Genomic DNA, 20,058 nt, shown 5'->3' with positions numbered 1-20,058 from the left:
TTCTACGAGGCTTTCTTGGGAGAAAAGGAATGACAAACCTAGACAGCATCTTAAAAAGCAGAGACATCACCTTGCCAACAAAGGTCCGTATAGTTAAAGCTATGATTTTCCCAGTAGTGATGTATGGAAGTGAGAGCTGGACCATAAAGAAGGCCGATCGCCGAAGAATGGATGCTTTTGAATTCTGGTGCTGGAGGAGACTCTTGAGAGTCCCATGGACTGCAAGAAGATCAAACCTCTCCATTCTGAAGGAAATCAGCCCTGAGTGCTCACTGGAAGGACAGATCCTGAAGCTGAGGCTCCAAGACTTTGGCCACCTCAGGAGAAGAGAAGACTCCCTGGAAAAGACCCTGATGTTGGGAAAGATGGAGGGCACAAGGAGAAGGGGACGACAGAGGATGAGATGGTGGGGCAGTGTCCTCGAAGCTACCAGCATGAGTTTGACCAAACTGCGGGAGGCAGTGGAAGACAGGAGTGCCTGGTGTGGTCTGGTCCAGTGGGTCACAAAGAGGAAGACACGACTAAATGACTAAACAACAACAACACGAGGCTTTGACTGTTGCCTGCAGGCATTCCTGCTCCTTGTCGATTTCCCCCTAGAGTTATTTTCCTTTGAGTGACATGCCCAGCCCTGGGTGGCTTTTTTGGAGAGCTTCTCCGTTCCCCGATGATCTTGCCTGCCCTCCAGAGATCAAAAAAGCCCAGCGCCAGAAAGCTGTGCAAGCCTGCAGGTTGACTCTCGCTAGCCACCTCCCTGGCTGCCTGTGCCTCCCCCTCCCCTTCTTGCACATAGCCAAAATCTGGCTTGGCAGCCTCATTTTTTCCACCCATGAAGAGGTGCAGAAATAGCCAAACTTCCCCAACTGCCCAGAGGCACTTTGGGAACCGGTTTGCGGTGAGGGGTAACTGGAGTTTAAATCTTAGGACGACCGCACATGTTTCCAGAAGCCTGGTGATTAGCCGGAGCAGAGTTTTATAGACTGTTTCTGGCTTCGGGGCCTCGGTGTACTTTTCAAAACAAAGCCTAACAACAGAAATATCTTCGTTTGAGGTCTGGAACGTGTGTCTGGTCACTGTAGGAGTGGACAGGGGACCTAGGGGTCGTCTCTTCGGTTTTTGATATGCCCCACCCCATGGAACAGGCCCAGGGCTGCCGTGTCGTGCACCTGTTTGCAAAGAAGCATAGGAAAGTGGAGTTGGGCCACCGAGGGTCATCTAGTCCAACCCTCAGCGATGCAGGAATCGCAGGTATAGGATTCCTGGCTGATGGCCATCCAGACATTGCTTAAATGCCTCCGGAAAGGAGAGCCCACCACCTCTTGTGGGAGTCTGTTCCGCTGTCAAACGGCTTTTACTGCCTGAAAGTTTTTCCTGAGGTTGAGTCGGAATCTCCTTTCTTATAACTTGAAGCCACGGGTTCGAGTCCTACCCTCCAGAGCAGGAGAAAAGAAGCTTGCTCCATCATCCATGGGGCAGCCCTTCAGATATTTGAAGATGGTTCTCATATCTCCTCTCGGGCTCCTCTTTCCCAGGCTAAACATATCCAGCTCCTTCAGTTTCCAGACCCTCGATCATTTCTTTTTTAAAAAAAGTTTTTATTTATACTTTTCAAATTTATACATTTCATAAGTTTTACAATCAGTTATACATTTCAAAATGTGACTTCCTTCCCCCTCTTTCTGCAGTTCCTTAAATTTATTTTTAAGTATCTTCTGCAGATCCAAATTCATTTAATTTCCTCACTTAATCTACTTTAAATATATACTCTTATAAAACTGCAGGTTATTACAATAATCCTGCCAATGTTTTTAACTGCTTGTGATTTATCTGTAAATATTCAATAAACCATTCCCGTTCTTTTATAAAAAGTTGATTACTGTTTTATTGTTGTTAGCCGCCCTGAGCCCGGCTTCGGCTGGGGAGGGCGGGATATAAATAAAATTTATTATTATTTATTATTATTATTATTATTATTATTATTATTATCTTGATTTCTTATTCTTCCGGTAAGTTTCACCATTTCTGAATATTCCATAAGTTTTTGTACCCGTTCATCCATTGCTGGGACTTCTTCTTCATTCCACTTTGGGGCAAGTAGCATTCTTGCTGCTGTAGTAGCATACATGAATACATTTCTATACAATTTAGGTAGTTCTGTCCCTATAATTCCCAAAAGAAAAGCTTCTGGTTTTCCCCACAATTGTTATTTTGAACATCTTTTTCAATTCATTGTATATCATTTCCCAGTAAGCTTTTAACCCTTGATCATCCCGGTTGCCCTCCTCTGCCCACCTTCCAGCTTGCCAGTATCCTTCTATTCTTTTGAGCATGTGCAGAGTTGCTTTTCCTCTCTTCAAAGGGACCCCAGCCAGCTCCCTCTCGGCCTCGGACTTGAGTTCGAGGCATCTTAATCTTCTGGTCTCTCCCCCAGGAAGGCAAAGAGTGTTTGACACAGAGGTATGGCAGCTACGTGCCACAGAGGCCGGGCCGAGCAGGGAGCTAGCAGCCGCTTGCCCTGAGCTGTGTGTACAGCTGTTAAGATGTTAGATCACAGCTTGACGCTCAGGAAGGCTTGCCATCAGAACACATTTACATCATGGAGGGATTAATTTGTCTATCCTGTCATCCTGGTGGGAGCAAAGCAAATTCCACAGCAAGGGCGATTCTCCTCCCTAGAAAGAGGAGGAGAACAACAGAATGAAAACAGAGGCTGCTGTAGATCCAGAACTGCGTGCAAGGAGGGAAGAGGACCAAGCAATAAAGTCGCAAGGGTAAATTGCATTTATTTAAAACTATTTTTGGGACGCGGGTGGCACTGTGGGTTAAACCACAGAGCCTAGGGCTTGCCAATCAGAAGGTCGGCGGTTCGAATTCCCGCGACGGGGTGAGCTCCCGTTGCTTGGTCCCTGCTCCTGCCCACCTAGCAGTTCAAAAGCACATCAAAGTGCAAGTAGATAAATAGGTACCACTCCGGTGGGAAGGTAAAGGGCGTTTCCGTGCACTGCTCTGGTTCGCCAGAAGCGGCTTAGTCATGCTGGCCACATGACCCGGAAGCTGTACGCCTGCTCCCTTGGCCAGTAAAGCGAGATGAGCGCCGCAACCCCAGTGTCAGCCACGACTGGACCTAATGTTCAGGGGTCCCTTTATCTTTAAATCTAAAGCAGTGGTTCCCAAATGTTTCTGGGTGGCTGACCGCCCTGGTTCCAAGAAGTCATCCCAAATACCTTTATGCTGCTCTGGAAAAAAAGCAGCCCACTAAACAAGATTTGCACAGCCCACTAAACAAGATTATAGCAGACAACAAAGCATGAAGAATATTTTGAAGAAAGCACAAAGGTGAATGGATGAAATATTTCCTAGAATCCTAGACTTGTAGAGTTGGAAGGGACCCAATCCCGACCAGGGAAAGAATGGCAAACCAAGTTGATAGGGACTATGCTGAAATGGCAAAATTAACCGGAAAGCTCAGGAACTAAGAGGACAAGAACTTTAAAAAAGAATGGGGGGTGGGGAATTATTATTTATTTAGGAGACCATTGTAAGCAGATGAAAACATTAGCAGGATTTTAATCTCACTTGTAAGGTAACAAAGACTACCGACAATTTAGACGGATAAAAATGTGGATAATCAACTGATATGCAGATGTAAATATTGATATTAGGACCCATGAAGGGGAGGGGAGGGAGTCGCGAGATTCAGAGTTATCTCGTTATATGGCTTATTTAATTGATTTTGTTATAAGTTTACATTTTTAAAAATCAAATGAATATTCTTGTTGTTTTTAAAAAAGAAGATCATAGCAGACAACGTTGCATGAAGAATATTTTGATGCATTCGTACTAAAGAAAACACAAGGGTGAATGGACAAAATATTTCATAGAGTCCTAGAATTGTAGGGTTGGGGGCACCCCAGGGGTCATCTAGTCCAACCCCCTGCAACGCAGGAATCTCAGCTAAAGCATCCCTGGCAGATGACCACCCAACCTCTGCTTAAAAACCTCCGAGGAAGGAGAGTCTGTGCCACTGCTGAACGGCTCTTACCATCAGGAAATTCTTCATAATGTTTGGCTGGAATCTCCTTTCTTCTGACTCGAATCCATTGCTTTGGGTCCTTCATCTTCCACATTTGGAGACAGAAATGTTTCCAAATCCCAGTTGCTGGTGACCGCAGGAAGAGTTGCTCTTGTGCTCAGGTTCTGCTTGCAGGAATCTGGCCAGCCACTGTGAGAACAGGATGCTGGACTCGATAACAATATATCATCATCATCATCATCATCATCATCATCATCATCATTACTTATACCCCGCCCATCTGGCTGCGTTTCCCCAGCCACTCTGGGCAGCTTCCAGCAAAATATTAAAATACAATAATTCATCAAAGATTAAAAGCTTCCCTAAAGAGGGCTGCCTTCAGATGTCTTCTAAATGTCATATAGTTGTTTATTTCCTTGACATCGGACGGGAGGGCATTCCACAGGGCGGGCGCCACCACCAGTAAGTCCCTCTGCCTGGTTCCCTGTAACCTTGCTTCTCAAGGGAGGGAACCGCCAGAAAGCCCTCGGCACTGGATCTCAGCGTCCAGGCTGAACTATGGTGAGGAGACACTCCTTCAGGTCTACTGGACCGAGGCCATTTAGGGCTTTAAAGGTCAACACCAACACTTTGAATTGAGCTCAGAAACTTACTGGGAACCAGTGTAGGTCTTTCAAGACCGGTGTTATATGGTCTCGGCGGCCGCTCCCAGTCACCAGTCTAGCTGCCACATTCTGGATTAGTTGCGGTTTCCGGGTCACCATCAAAGGTAGCCACGTAGAGCACATTGCAGTAGTCCAAGCGGGAGATAACCAGAGCATGCACCACTCTTGCAAGACAGTCTGCGGGCAGGGAGGGTCTCATCCTGCGTACCAGATGGAGCTGGTCGACAGCTGCCCTGGACACAGAATTGACCTGCGCCTCCATGGACAGCTGTGAGTCCAGAATGACTCCCAGGCTGCGCACCTGGTCCTTCAGGGGCACAGTTACCCCATTCAGGACCAGGGAGTCCTCCACACCCGCCCGCCCCCTGTCTGATCCAGCAGGTTCTTCTTGTGCTGTTAAGCTTAAATCAGGACTGCACAAGTTGGGTGATTCCTCAAGCCCAGTGCAGCTTTGCCAGCTGCCATCTGAAACCAGACAAACTCCCTGCCTGGAATTGGAGAAATGATGGCATGTGGGAGCGCTCAGTTTTCTAGCCCTCGACAGACTGCAATGAACGGATTGGTTCAGCTTGGCCAGTCACCAGTTGCAGAGACCCACCATGTCGGATGGCCAAGGGTGACTGGCCATGTGCATCCCGACAGCCTCCCCTGTCCAGAGGAGAGAGGAGCTCAGCGTCCTGTTTCTGATTAAAATTGAACGGCCGCATTGCAAGAGACTGGCACTGCAATGAAAAGCGGCTGTTACCATCGTGGGTGAGTGCAACACACGTGACGTGTGTCCGTGGAAAAGAAAAACGTTGAAATTAAAAACCAAGACACATTTTAAACATGTAAAACCAGCCACGTTGTCTTTGCAGGCAACGATTTCAAGGTTGCCAGGAGAAGGCAGCGTGGCGTAGTGGTTAGAGTGCCAGGCTGGGACCTGGGAAACCAGGGTTCACATTTCTTTCTTTTTTAATTGGTTTTCACATATTACATTACAATACAGATGTACCGTATTTTTTGCTCTATGGGATGCACCCGACCATAGGGCACACCTTGTTTTAGAGGGGGAGAACAAGAAAAAAAAATCTCCCCCTCTCTGCACAGCGCCCCTTCAGTGAAGCGGCAGGAGAAACGGAGCCCCTTCCATTTCTCCTCCCGCTTAGCTGAAGGGGCGCTCTGCCTTAGCTGAAGGGGCACCTAGCCTTCAGCGAAAGGAACCCGAAGCCTCCTGAGCGCAGCGGGAACTCCCACTGCACTCCGGAGGCTTGAGACAGCTATCTTTGAAGCCTGAAGAGTGAGACGGGTCGGTGTGCACCAACCCCTCTCGCTCTAGAGGCATCAGCAGAAGGCAACCTGAAGCCTCCGGAGCTCCCACCGCGCTCCAGAGGCTTCAGGCGGCTATCTGGAGAGCGAGAGGGGTTGGTGCGCACCGACCCCTCTCGCTCTCCAGATAGCGTCGGGTTCCTTTCGCTGAAGCCTGGAGAGCAAGACTCTCCTGGCTTCAGCAAAAGGAACTTGAAGCCTCCTGAGCGCAGCGGGAACTCTCGCTGCGCTCCGAAGGTTTAAGGCAGCTATCTCTGAAGCCTGGAGAGTGAGAGGGGCCTGTGCGCACCAACCCCTCTCACTCTCCAGGCTTCAGCGAAAGCAACGCGAAGCCTCCAGAGCGTGGAGGGAGCGCTCCGTCTGCGCTTCAGAGGCTTCACGTTGCTATCGCTGAAGCCAAGGTGCCTGCATTCGCTTCATAGGATGCACACACATTTCCCCTTCATTTTTGGAGGGGGGAAAGTGCGTCCTATAGAGCGAAAAATACGGTACCAAAACCAACACCATTTCTTCCCCATCCCCCCCATACATTTACATGTCTATTTCCTCAATCCATCTTATTATTCTTTTCTCCTTTCTCCCACTTCCCTGAAACATGAAGCTCCTTGGGCATAACCATCCCCTGCCTCTCAGCCTAGCCTACCTCACTGGGTCGTTGTGAGGAACAAAGAGGGAGAACTCTGCACGCCCTCTTGAGCTCTTTGGGGGAGAAGTGGGAACTTAATGCAACAAGTAAATAAAATAAGCATTGTCTGTGCATCCAAGCCCTGAGAGCATGCCATGTCTAGGAGCGAGGGGCCTGGGGAGATTTGCAGGCTTGGCGCGACTGACAGTCTCCGGCTGCCTTTTCTCTCTGCAGAGCACCCTGGAGCAGTGCAGCGTCTGCGCCAAGCCCATCATGGAGCGCATCTTGAGAGCCACCGGCAAGGCTTACCACCCTCACTGTTTCACCTGCGTGATCTGTCAGCGCAGCCTGGACGGAATCCCCTTCACCGTGGACGCTGGCGGAAACATCCACTGCATCGAGGATTTCCACAGGTGGCTGCGCTTCTCTTCGCCTCTTTTGTGGGGGGCTCAGGGAGGGGAAGAAGCAGAGGTTTGCGTTTGGGCTGGTGTTTAGGCCTTTTGCGATGTGGGAGGGACTGCTCTTATCTTATTATTGTGCTGCAAGTTCATTTCGGCTCGGCCAAAAGCATCTGTGGCGTTCGTACAGAGCCCCCGGTCGCTTCACGGGCTATTGACCTGTACACCATTACTTTATCCTTCCACTGCCACCAATTTTGTGGGGGGGGGGGAAACCCAGGGTTCCCCGGTAACGTATTGAGTCACAGTCAGGTAGAGTTAACAATGAAGATTAAAGTTTATTTCAAACAGAAAGAAGTTGCATGGTGAGTTCCCACCCCCCCCAGTGGAAATAAAGACACATGACACAATTATTCAGGCTGGCCAGGGGGTGACGTGGCTGGGGATTCCCCCAATCACGCGGGGGGAGCGTGAATCCTGCAACCCCACCTCCTCTGCAGGGTGGAAGTGGCTTTTTAAAATATATTCGAAACGCTGTCTCTTCCTTCTCAGTCTTGTCCCTGTCTCTAACTCACTCTGACTCCTCTATCTCCGCCCCCCCCCCCCCAAAAAAAGAACCAACCGAACTAGTTGTCAAAACCTCTGAGCTGAGCCTCAAAATCAGGTAGGCTCTGCCTCTGGGCTTTCTTATTGGTCAGCCTATTAACCCTTTCTCTCCCCCAATACAAACATATCCCCAAAGAATGGGCAAACGCCACAGCATCCTTTTCAGTGTACCACCCGCCCATCACTTGCTGAAGATCGAAACCTCGGGCGGTGATATTCTTTGCTCGAGCCCTGGAACTCCCAGCGTCAGTGCAGGATGCACAGATTCCGCTTGGCTCCATGAGCAGAGCTTTCACAGCAAACTTTCTCCGTTCCCTAGGAAATTCGCTCCCCGCTGCTCTGTCTGCAAAGAGCCCATCATGCCCGCTCAAGGCCAGGAGGAGACTGTGCGCATTGTGGCCTTGGACCGTGACTTCCATGTGGAGTGCTACCGCTGCGAGGTCAGTATCTTCTGCGCATGCAGAGGATGTGCTGTGCATAGATCAGTGGTAAAGGTCCTCTGGATGGCTAAGTCCAGTCATAGGCGACTGCAGGGTTTCTGCGCTCCATCTTGCTTTCAGGTGAAGTTTGTCCACAAGCAGCTTTCCAGGTCATGTGTCCAGCAGGACTAAACTGCTTCTGGCGCAAGCCTGAAACCTTAAGTTGCTGTTTTAGGGGTTGTTTCTAAAAGTCTGGAACGAATTAATCCGTATTGCATTACTCGCTATGGGAAAGCAGTGTGCCTTGGTTTTGGAATGCTTTGGTTTTGGAACGGACTTCCGGAACAGATTACCGTATTTTTCGCTCTATAGGACACACCGGACCATAGGAGGGGGAGAACAGGGGGAAAAAATTCTCCCCCCTCTCTGCTCAGCGCCCCTTCAGTGAAGTGGCAGGAGAAACGGAGCCCCTTCCATTTCTCCTCCTGCTTCACTGAAGGGGCGCTGCGCAGAGAGGGAAAACTGTGCGAAGCGAAGCCTGGAGAGCAAGAGGGATTGGTGTGACCCATCCCTCTCGCTCTCCAGGCTTCAGACGGCTATCCGCAAGCCTTCGGAGCGCAGCGGGAGTTCCCTGCGCTCCAGGGGCTTCAGGTGGCTTCAGCGAAAGCAACGTGAAGCCTCCGGAGCATGGGGGGAACTCTCCCTCTGCGCTTCAGAGGCTTCGCGTTGCTATCGCTGAAGCCAAGGAGCCTGCATTCGCTCCATAAGATGCACACACATTTCCCCTTATTTTTTGAAGGGGGAAAAGTGTGTCTTATAGGCCAAAAAATACAGTAAGTTTGAGAACCAAGATACCACTGTAGAGTCATTGTGAAAAGTTGCTTGCAAGCCTGAAATCGTTTAATGCGTCATTCTCACCCTCTTGTACAGGACTGCGGAGGCCGCCTGTCCGAAGGCGACAACCAGGGCTGCTACCCCTTGGACGGCCACATCCTCTGCAAGATGTGCAACTCTGCCCGGATCCAGGCCCTGACGGCAAAGTCGAGCACCGACCTCTGAAGGCCCCCGGAGCCTCGCGCCATCCTCCCCCTCTCGCACAGCTGGAAGGCTTTGGGACACGCAGAGCGGCTTGCTGGGGGCTCCACATTATGGCGTCCCCCCCCCATGTCTACACTACAGATTTAACTCTTTGAGCCTGCAATCCCTCTCTGCAAGGCACCCTGGGAAATGTAGTTCTCTGGGGCTCTTTCCGAGAAAGGTCTCAGGACACCCCCGCGAAACTACAGTTTCCAGGATGCTTTGAGGAATGCCACGATGCTTAACTGGTTTGAAACTGGTAGATGGACCCCCCCCCAAGTCCTCGGCTGTCTCCATCCCCTTCTAGTTTCATCTCCTCTAAATCCGAAACCCATTAGCTTGTCCTATGCATTTTATCCATTCCGAAGCTCCAGCCACAGATGCTAACGCCTTTTCCTTTTCTTCTTCACACGAGCCATCAGATCCCGAGCTTCTTTGCACATTAATATATGGGGGGGGGGGGACGAACGGGGACACTTTATATCTATTTCTATAGCCTCATATGATAACGTATTGCAATATTTCACTAGTGCCTTAAAGACAACTATGCAGAGTAAGGAGTTAGGGCTGCGATTCAGGGATGGGAAAGGCGATTAGGGAATCTGCGGGTGCTTGCGAGGGAACGTGCTTGGCACTTGAACTGCGATCAGGGTCCACCTCTGTCGCACCTCCATGGACCCAACTTGCTGGGTTCTCGTGACCAAAACATAGCTTTCAGAGCTGGAACCACAAGCACACCATTTACTGTAATCTCCACCTGAAAAAAAGGGGGGGGGGAGTTTTCTGAGGGGAAGGTAAAAGGACCTCTGGACGGTTAAGTCCAGAAACACACACTCACACTACAGCTGGAATAAAAAATCTCGCACAGATTTGATACTCAGCAGTTCTTAAGGGCTGAAATTTCGCAAATTCCAAAGGTCCGATTTGCAGACAGGTCTCTGAGAGACACTTAACTCCTCGTAAACCTTGTAGGGCAGCAGTATTAAGTATGGCATTGCCAAGTGCAGTGACTTATGCCCCCTGCCTCCCCCACAAAAAAATCACCCTCTAAATATCCAAACACTAACAAAAGAAATGTTCTACCCTTGAGGTCTAAGTTGAATTAAACACATTTAGCAGTTAGAAAGGTAAAGAGGGTGATGTTCCTACTTCAGATATCCTTCTCCCCGTTGGGTGTGGGAGCCCAGTATCGGAACTGGGAAGAGGATCCCAGCGAAGAAGGGAAGAAGGGGCACCGTTTTGGTCGAGGTGCTGCCCCCACAGACCCTGAGTGCTTCATGCAGGGCCAGTGCTGCAGAGGCGCATCCCTGCCCCACCTGTGTCTGTGTTGCAGAGGACCAGTAAAGGGACCCCTGACCGTTAAGTCCAGTCGCGGACGACTCTGGGGTTGCGGCGCTTATCTCGCTTTATTGGCCAAGGGAGCTGGCGTACAGCTTCCGGGTCATGTGGCCAGCATGACTAAGCCGCTTCTGGCGAACCAGAGCAGCACACAGAAACGCCGTTTACCTTCCCGCCGGAGTGGTACCTATTTATCTACTTGCACTTTGACGTGCTTTCAAACTGCCAGGTTGGCAGGAGCAGGGATCGAGCAACAGGAGCTCACCCCGTCGCGGGGATTCGAACCGCCGACCTTCTGATCCGCAAGTCCTAGGCTCTGTGGTTTAGACCACAGCGCCACCCAAGGGGTCAGTAAAGACTGTTCTCAGGCATGTGTAGCTTGCAAGGACATCTCTTCCTTGGTTTGAAAGATGAGCACCCCCAGTTATAAGAAGTGGGAAATGAAAGTAGGGCCCTGAGGGCAATATTCTCCTGTCCAGAAATTTGCGACTGGGGTTGGACTAGATGACCGTTGTGGGCCCCCTCCAACTGCACACTTCTACATCAGCTAGCTCTGCACTGCAACCTAGCAGTTTGAAAGCACACCAGTGCAAGTAGATGAATAGGTACCGCTCCGGCGGGAAGGTAAACGGCGTTTCTGTGCGCTCTGGTTTCCGCCACGGTGTCCCATTGCGCCAGAAGCGGTTTAGTCCTGCTGGCCACATGACCCGGAAAGCTGTCTGTGGACAAACGCCAGCTCCCTCGGCCTGAAAAGCGAGATGAGCACCACAATCCCATAGTCGCCTTTGACTGGACTTAACCGTCCAGGGGCCCTTTACCTTTTTGCCTGCACTACAGCAGTCGCTTTCGACCTCTCTCCCAGAGACCCAGGAGTTTTTGAGGGATCTTTGGATGGGAAGGTCAGTAGCGGCAGCCGAGCGTCCAAGAGGTCTGAGTTCCATCTCTACACACTCAGAGCAGCCTAGTCGGTGTTGCAAGCAGAGATGTCCCCTGGGGTGTACTCCAGAGCCTGCTGCAATTGGCGGACAGGGTCTTCTGTAAATACCGTATTTTTTTGCTCTATAGGACGCACTTTTCCCCCTCCAAAAATGAAAGAGAAATGTGTGTGCATCCTATGGAGCGAATGCAGGCTCTCGCTGAAGCCTGGAGAGCGAGAGGGGTCGGTGCGCACTGACCCCTCTCACTCTCCAGGCTGCAGGCAGCTATCCGCAAGCCTTCTGAACGCGGCGGGAGTTCCCGCTGGGCTCTGAAGGCTTGCGGATAGCAGCCTGTTCTGGGAGCTGGGGTCAGGGGAAGCTCGGGCTTCCCCCACCCCATCCCCTCGGTTGGGGGGGGGAAATAAATTTTTTTCTTTATTCCCCCCCCCTAAAAACTAGGTGCACCCTATGGTTCGGTGCGCCCTATGGAGCGAAAAATACGGTAAGTCAATGTGGGCAAAGCTTTGAAATCTCTGCCCTGCAGCAAAACGCTATAACCTCAGCAGCGGGGTCGCTCCCCTTGCCATAAACTCCGTAGCAAGGTAATCCCCCTTGCTTGGAGAGCTGATGCCTCAGAGGTGGTCCCTCTGGGAACAGGGACAGCAGGGGGAGGGTAGATCACCAGTCTTCCCATTTCAAAAAAAATGGCAACAGGTTTCCTTTGGCTAAAGTCAGAATCTGGATTTAAGTGGAGATAAAGAGCTACAGGCTATTCCACCCAATGTTTTATCATTCAGTCGTGGTTTGCCTCTCTCCATTAACACAGAGGAACTGCGTCACTCCAGATAGCAGGAAGGTTATCCTCTAGCTGAACCGGGGAGCCAGGATCCTTGCACCTCTAGAGCTAGCTTCTCAGGGAGAAGGCTAAGTAAGGACCCTGACACACTAATTTTCTTCTTGCGGGGATGCATGCATGAACCTGCAGTCTGAAACGCTGTTAGCCCAGCCATTGCTGCACCGCATGGTTCTCCAACCCTTGCATTTCAGTGCTTAGACGTTTCTCTCTCTGGAGAAGAGCGGGGCAGCGTTTCAGCTTACCGAGAAATGTAGTAAATTAAGCAGAGTGCAACTGGGTGTTAACGCTCATAGGGCTTAGTCACCATAGCAGAGTATATTTATTACAAAGCTTTATTTAACCTATTGCAAAGAAAACACACATGCACACCCCTCTTTTTTTGCCAAAGAAACCTTGGCCACGATCCACTAGGAATGCCTTTTGCATGAGCACTGCACCAAGGAAGGAGAGCACCAGTGCATTTCAATGGTGCACGTTCAGGGGATGTTCCTAGTGGATTGGGCCCGTGGGTGGTTGCTGTTGTTTTTCTCTAAAGTATGCGATATTTTTTATTCCTGAAAAGTTTATAACCTAAGATTTCCCTGCGCCTTTCCCCCAAATATATAGGATTTATATATATATATATAAAAATTATAAATGTATGTATACTTAACAAGAAATATATATGTCTACCATTTTGATTAAACTTTTTATGTATGTAAGTTAGGTCGAGATGAGCCGAGGGCAGTGGGAACGTCATTTGGATGTTGGATGTTCTTGTAGATGAGTTGGTGCCTGGAGAATTGCACTCTTAGTTTTAAGACGAATACTTAGCAATCAGTAGACTTAACCCTTATTCCCACTGATAATTAATAGGAAACCCTACAAAAAACCCATACAGTCCAAGTTTAAGAGAGCCCGAGGTCCCAAACCTCCAGATACGGTATTGCAATCACCACTTCTTTGCTAGACCCTTTGAAGCAAAAAGTGTCTGGATCAGAACCTTCTCTGCTGTTGGGCTGCCTGTATTTTATTTTATTTTGCTTCATCGTGCACACTCGTTGGAAGGAAATATTGATTGCGCCGTAACCCTAATTCCAGTTACTGGGAAGGGGTGCCGAAATGAGATTTAGGAGAGAGGTTTGTGAAGCTCAAGGCGATGTCCAGGTTTCACCCTTCAGCTATGCTTAAGGCAGGACGGAATCCACCATAAAGGAAATCCGATTGGGCCATATCTGGCCCCCGTCCAGATGTTTTGGACCACATGTCCCATCGGCCGGAGCCAGCACAGCTTGTAATCCAAAACAGCTGGAAGGAGGCCAGTTTAAGGCTAAGGCTGGATTCACAGAGAGATGGCCCTGTGGCTGCTCAGTGGAGCCTCCATGTGCAAGGGCAGTGTACCTCTGAACTCCAGAATGGGGAGCCTTTTTCTTTCTAGTGCCTCCGATGTATTATTTGCACTCAATTCTTTTCCCATTTTGCCTTGTCTGCTCAGAGGTAAGTCCTGCTGCCTTCAGTGGGGCTTACTCTGAGTAAAGTAGAGTTAGGATTACAGCCTTGACGCAGATCTGTGAGGTCAAGGTTTCTCATGCTGTGTTACTGGCAGGAAAAGGAAATACTTTTGTGAACAACGTGACAACCGCAGATCTCTCCATCTTCTTTTGCTCCTTCTTTCTTTCTAATGAACAGTGAAGAGACTGGGCACTTTCTGAGTTTTGCGTCGCCCAGCACTGCAAGGGGTCAGACTAGATGGGCCTTGGGGATCCCTTCCAACTCTACATTTCTATGATTCTGCGAGAAAGGGCACATCTTTGAATGCATTGCATCGTAGAGCTGGGAGGGAGGGACCCCAGTGGCCATCTAGTCCAACCCCCTGCAATGAAGGAATCTCTTTTTTAAAAATATGTTTTGTTAGTTTTTTAACATAACATTTTCAACAATTATTAAACATACTTTTATACCTTATACAATTTTTTAGACTTCCATCAATCACATCTGAATTTTTTTCCAATTTTTCACCTAATTTACATTTCTTACTTTCACTATTACATTTAAATATCATAACTAATATCTCTCTTCTTTGCAATATTTCCTATTTTCCTCCTTACAAAACTTCTTGTAGTCCTACTAGCGTAATTTGTTGATTACAGTTGCTCTTCAAATAATTCGTATATTTCTTCCAACCTTCTGCGAATCTCTGGTCCCGCAGGTTTCGAATCTGTCCTGTCATTTTGTCCAATTCTGCGTAGTCCATTAATTTCGTCTGCCATTCTTCTTTCGTCGGGGTTTCTTCTTGCTTCCATTTCTGGGCCAACAAAACTCTTGCCGCTGTTGTTGCGTATAAAAACCACTTAATATCCTGTCTATTAATGTCCTGACTTATAACACCAAGTAAAAGCAATGAAGGAATCTCAGCTCAAGCATCGATGACAGAGAGCCCTCCAGCCTCTGCTCTAAACCTTCCAAGGTAGGAGAGCCCATTTTCCAAGGGAGTCCGTTCCACTGCCAAACAATTCTTAGCATCCTCCTTTTCCTCCTGCTGCCCAGTACATATTTGCTAAATCCAATAGTCCCTTCATTTCATATGAAGGTCAAATGCGGACGCCCTGAGATGCTCAAGTCCTCAAACAAACAGCGTACTTTGGTCCTTCGTGTGAAATCTCAGGGGTGCTGCTGTACATTTTCAGCTTTGACCGGCCAGGCTTAGAAGGGCCTGGTGGAGAGGAGGGTTTTTTTTGGGGGGGGGGGGATCCTGAGAGAGCGTTTGATGGCGGCTGCCTGGGAAACCGCACAAGTCAGCTTTTTCAGAAAAAAAAATAAACCGCTTATTGTAATTTGCCAGATCTGATGCACAGCTGACAGGCACCTTCCTGCGGGCGGTGGGGTTACAATAACTCCTGCTGGCCAACCCACCACCAAGGCAGGAGGAGGGGGGGGGACGTGTCTCTAGCCAGGAATTATATTTAGCCTTTTGGTTGCATAACAGTCGGCCAGCTCTCCTCTCTCTCTCTCTCTCTCCTCTGTAGGTCCTTTCCCTGACAGCACACAGCCCCTTATCGATGAGCAAGCTTCATTTTTAACAAAATAAATCAAATATCTGCATTGGGTACATTCTCCAAATCTCTTGCATCCTGAATTATTTCTCTCCTTTTGAGACCGGGTGCATTGCAAGAGCTGAGCTGATGTGAATTTCTCCCCCGTACAATCCGCAGGCAGAAAGCAGGTTGTCAGAATGTGGGGCAAAGATGATTTCGGCCTGCAAAATTCCTAAGTATTTTATCTTTGGCAGGCTGTTGGATGTTTGGGTTTTTTTTGGGGGGTCAGCTGTTAACATAGAATCACATAATTGTGGACTTGGAAGAGACCCCCAAAGGTCATCTATCGCAACCCCTGCAATGCATGGAACTTTTAAATGCCCATGCTATTTCAAAATGTTTAAAAAGATGGGGGTTGACTTAACATCTCTCCCCCCCCAAAAAAAAAACCAAGCTTAGACTTAGAATGACAGTTAAGCAATTCTGCATCTGGCCACTTTCTGCAGCAGGTTAAGATGAAAAAGTGAAGTGGTCTGGATTCGATCAAAAATGGTTCTCTCTTGGGCTGGTGAAGCTGTGCCCCATCACTGCCACCTCGTTAAGTTTTCTGTTAAAAATAATAACAATGCAAACAGGGGGGAAATGGGTTTAAAACAAGTGAATAAAACCAGTTGCAGCTCAGGACCGTACTGAAAACCCTGCTAAGAGAGAAATCAAAGCAGTGGGTCAGGATAATTCAGTTTGAATTCCCGCAAGATCTTCCTAAAAAGTTTCCACCCTCTGGGGCCAGCAAATAAATGGAAACACCGTACAGATGGGGCTCCCTGTAGAGGATTTTCTGTGCCTAAATGTCACACTAGACTAGAAGAAACTCTTGCATTCTTCATGCCTTTGAGGAAGAAGGAAACTCACAGTAGATCCTCGTCCTTTTTTCTTTTCCCTTTTTTTTTTACTGAGCTGTGGGCTCTTGTCTAACACAAACGTAGATAAGGTGGTTTCGAGACCTAAGCCGGAATTTCTCAGAATGTGTTTTTTTCTTGGGGGGAAATTCTCCACCTTTCGGTGTTTGGCGTTCCCATTTCCCCAGGCCTAAAAAACAAGTCCGAGAGACCGCCCTGAGTTTCCCGGAGACCACATTGAGACACATGGTGCGTCACAAATTTAGCGGGCCTGTTCCTAGAGCCTCAGGCCTGCAAGGTAATGCGCTGTGGAAGGAAATGGATGAGTCCTTGTTCCAAACATCAAGTGCAGAGATAATAATAATAATAATAATAATAATAATAATTTATTATTTGTACCCCGCCCATCTGGCTGGGTTTCCTCAGCCACTCTGGGCGGCTTCCATAGAAACCAAAGATACAGTAAAATATCACAGATTAAAAACTTCCCTGAACAGGGCTGCCTTAAGATGTCTTCTGAATGTCAGGTAGTTATTTATCGCTTTGACATCTGATGGGAGGGCGTTCCACAGGGCGGGCGCCACTACCGAGAAGGCCCTCTGCCTGGTTCCCTGTAGCTTTGCTTCTCGCAGTGAGGGAACCGCCAGAAGGCCCTCGGTGCTGGACCTCAGTGTCAGGGCAGAACGATGGGGGTGGAGACGCTCCTTCAGGTATACTGGGCCGAGGCCGTTTAGGGCTTTAAAGGTCAACACCAGCACTTTGAATTGTGCTCGGAAACGTACTGGGAGCCAATGTAGGTCTTTCAAGACCAGTGTTATGTGGTCTCGGCGGCTGCCCCCAGTCACCAGTCTAGCTGCCGCATTCTGGATTAGTTGTAGTTTCCGAGTCACCTTCAAAGGTAGCCCCACATAGAGTGCATTGCAGTAGTCCAAGCGGGAGATAACTAGAGCATGCACCACTCTGGTGAGACAGTCCGCAGGCAGGTAGGGTCTCAGCCTGCGTAGCAGGTGGAGTTGGTAGACAGCTGCCCTGGATACAGAATTGACCTGCGCCTCCATGGACAGCTGTGAGTCCAAAATGACTCCCAGGCTGCGCACCTGGTCCTTCAGGGGCACAGTTACCCTATTCAGGACCATGGAGTCCTCCACACCAGCCCGCCCCCTGTCCCCCAAAAACAGTACTTCTGTCTTGTCAGGATTCAACTTCAATCCATTAGCCGCCATCCATCCTCCAACCGCCTCCAGACACTCACACAGGACCTTCACTGCCTTCACTGGTTCTGATTTGAAAGAGAGGTAGAGCTGGGTATCATCTGCATATTGATGGACACCCAGTCCAAACCCCCTGATGATCTCTCCCAGCGGCTTCATATAGATGTTAAAAAGCATGGGGGAGAGGACAGAACCCTGAGGCACCCCACAAGTGAGAGCCCAGGGGTCTGAACACTCATCCCCCACCACCACTTTCTGAACACGGCCCAGGAGGAAGGAGCGAAACCACTGTATGACAGTGCCCCCAGCTCCCAGCCCCTCTAGACGGTCCAGAAGGATGTTATGGTCGATGGTATCAAAGGCCGCTGAGAGATCCAGCAGAACTAGGAAACAGCGAGGACTGAATTTATTTAATTTATTGATTCAGTCCATTTATATACTGCGCTTTATCCAAAGATGTGTGCAACATTAGAAACACATTGCAAAACTTCCATGATAAAAGCACAGCTAAGCCTCTCTCTCTTTTTCGTGATTTGCCCAGGGATTTGTGAACTTAATGCACGTATAGCCAGAGAGTTGCGTGCATGAAAACTTTAGGCTCTACTATTTCTGTGGTGTTTTTGGATTTTGCGTTTGTGGGACCCCTTGTAAACATCTTCAGAGAGGCAGGGGTTGAATTAAAAGCAAGCTGGCACTAAAGGCGGTTGGAATTCTTACTTGTGGAGAATATCCTTGGGTACTCTACATATGCTACAGTCCTAATTACTAAAATTGATCTGTGTAATCCAAGAATGTGCACATGTTGAGGAGGAGTTAATATAATTGTTTCAGTGTTGAGAACAGGAAGCAGGACTAGATGGGCCCTGGACCGGATCCAGCAGGCTGCGTTTACATTCTTCTGTGCAATCCAGAGGAAGGTTCCTTGCACCATCACCCGTGAAATGTTAGTTGCTCAAGAGCTCTCCCAGATGCTCTTATGCTACGTAGAGATGCCTGAAATGTCTTCGGGTGGGATGCAGGATGCATCCCACCCAAAGACATTTCAGTCATCTCTATGTAGCATAAGGACATCAGGTCCTGTGGGATCCCACCAGCAAGGGCTGTTAATGGAAAAATCCGAGGGCTCCCTTGGACAAAAACAAAGACACCAACCAGGATTACTTGGAGCAAAACAGCAGCCTGTAGGCTTGGCCTTTATTGAACTGATGCATCAGGGTGCTCCTCTCACCCGCAGGAGAGAGGAGGGACCTAGAAAAATGGTGTGCAAGGCCTTATAAAAACTTTTGAAATTGCCACCCTGTAGATGAAGACCACCCCCAGAAACATCATACATACATCACAGAAGGGGTGTAACCTAAGACCACCCCTCAGATACATCACACCTACATCACAGAAAAGGCGGTCTTAAAACAGAAATTTGAATGTTGTTTTTCTCCTGTCCTTGTTTATCTCCTGTCTGGCAGGTTACTTGATTGGATTTCCTGGGTAGCCTGGCCAGTCTTTCGTAATCATAAATACTTAGTTCCTGGGCCATGTCACAGGCTCACACCCTATTCAAAACAAAAAAAATTCCTTCCAGTAGCACCTTAAAGACCAACTAAGTTAGTTCTTGGTATGAGCTTTCGTGTGCATGCACACTTCTTCAGATACACACCACCCTATTCAAACACAGACATACCCTTAAGAGAGGATTTGTGAAGGAAAAGACAATGGGGAGGCTTTTCCAGTTTGACCTTGCAGAGAAAACATTTGCACAGTTTAGGAATCAAAATGGTTCCAGGTTGGCCTTCCTGTGCTGATCTATGTATGTGCTTGGTTGGTACACTTATGAACATTACCATATATCTAAGACCATAAAATTCCTATCACAGGGCCCATCTATTCATTTATTTCCGAAAATTCACACACTGCTTGCTTGTGGGAAGAGCCTCAAAGCAGTTTGCAAAAAGATGAAACAATAAAATCGCCAGGGAGAAATTCCCACCATCGTTAAAACGGAATAAAAGGTTAAAACGCCAAAACAAGTTAAAGCTCACATCAACTTTCAAAGCAACTGGAAACATTTTATTTTTTTTGCAGGCACCAGAAAGAATGCAGAGAAGGCGCCTGCTAGTATCAATGGGCAGGGAGTTCCAAAGTGTAAAAGACTGAGTACTTTCAAATGTGAAACAGGGAACAGGGCCAATTTGGCGATGTCATTGGGAAACTGCTCCCAAGTTGTTAAGCCCCTCATTCTGTTCTCACAGTGGCCAAGGAGGTGCCTGTGGCAAATCCGCCAAGCAGGATTTGAACACAAGACCCCTCTCCCCACCCCTAGTTTTCAGCAACTGGGGTTCAGAACTAAGATAGTTGCTCAGTTTGCATGAGATGGGCAAAGGGTTTGTTTGTTTGTTTGTTTGTTTGTTTGTTTGTTTGTTTGCTGCGAGAAACGAGTTCCAACTGCAGATTTTTATTTTTATTAAAAAGGAAGAGCACAGGCCAGTCATTTTTTCATGTTTAGGATTTCTCTCTCTCTCTCTCTCTCCCCCTCTCCCTTTTATCTCCAGCATCTTCTCATAAAACTTAGGCATGAGAAAAATGCTTTAATGTGGAACATTCCGTGAACTGAAAGTCCCATAACTCCTGTGCAAATATTGGCTTGAGCTTGTGGCTTCAGCTGGAGGCAGCAGCCCTGATGTTATTTCTGCGGGGA

The 20,058-nt window shown here is 48.5% G+C and overlaps 1 protein-coding gene across 5 annotated transcripts in view; it reads left to right on the top strand.

Annotated features, from left to right (window-relative positions):
- LPP (LIM domain containing preferred translocation partner in lipoma) overlaps nt 1–9,392 on the top strand; it is a 286,392-nt gene extending 277,000 nt beyond the window's left edge. For all 5 annotated transcript variants that reach the window (XM_077929605.1, XM_077929604.1, XM_077929606.1 and 2 more), the window contains 3 exons: nt 6,866–7,044; nt 7,955–8,075; nt 8,985–9,392. In XM_077929605.1, the coding sequence (XP_077785731.1) occupies nt 6,866–7,044; nt 7,955–8,075; nt 8,985–9,113 (429 nt within the window). In that variant the 3' untranslated portion in view covers nt 9,114–9,392. The remainder of the gene's footprint in view (nt 1–6,865; nt 7,045–7,954; nt 8,076–8,984) is intronic.
- The last annotated feature ends 10,666 nt before the right edge of the window (nt 9,393–20,058 follow it).

The sequence above is a fragment of the Podarcis muralis genome, chromosome 6, assembly GCF_964188315.1.
Source record: "Podarcis muralis chromosome 6, rPodMur119.hap1.1, whole genome shotgun sequence".
Classification (NCBI taxonomy): Eukaryota; Metazoa; Chordata; class Lepidosauria; order Squamata; family Lacertidae; genus Podarcis; species Podarcis muralis.
This window is presented reverse-complemented; position numbering and strand designations above follow the sequence as displayed.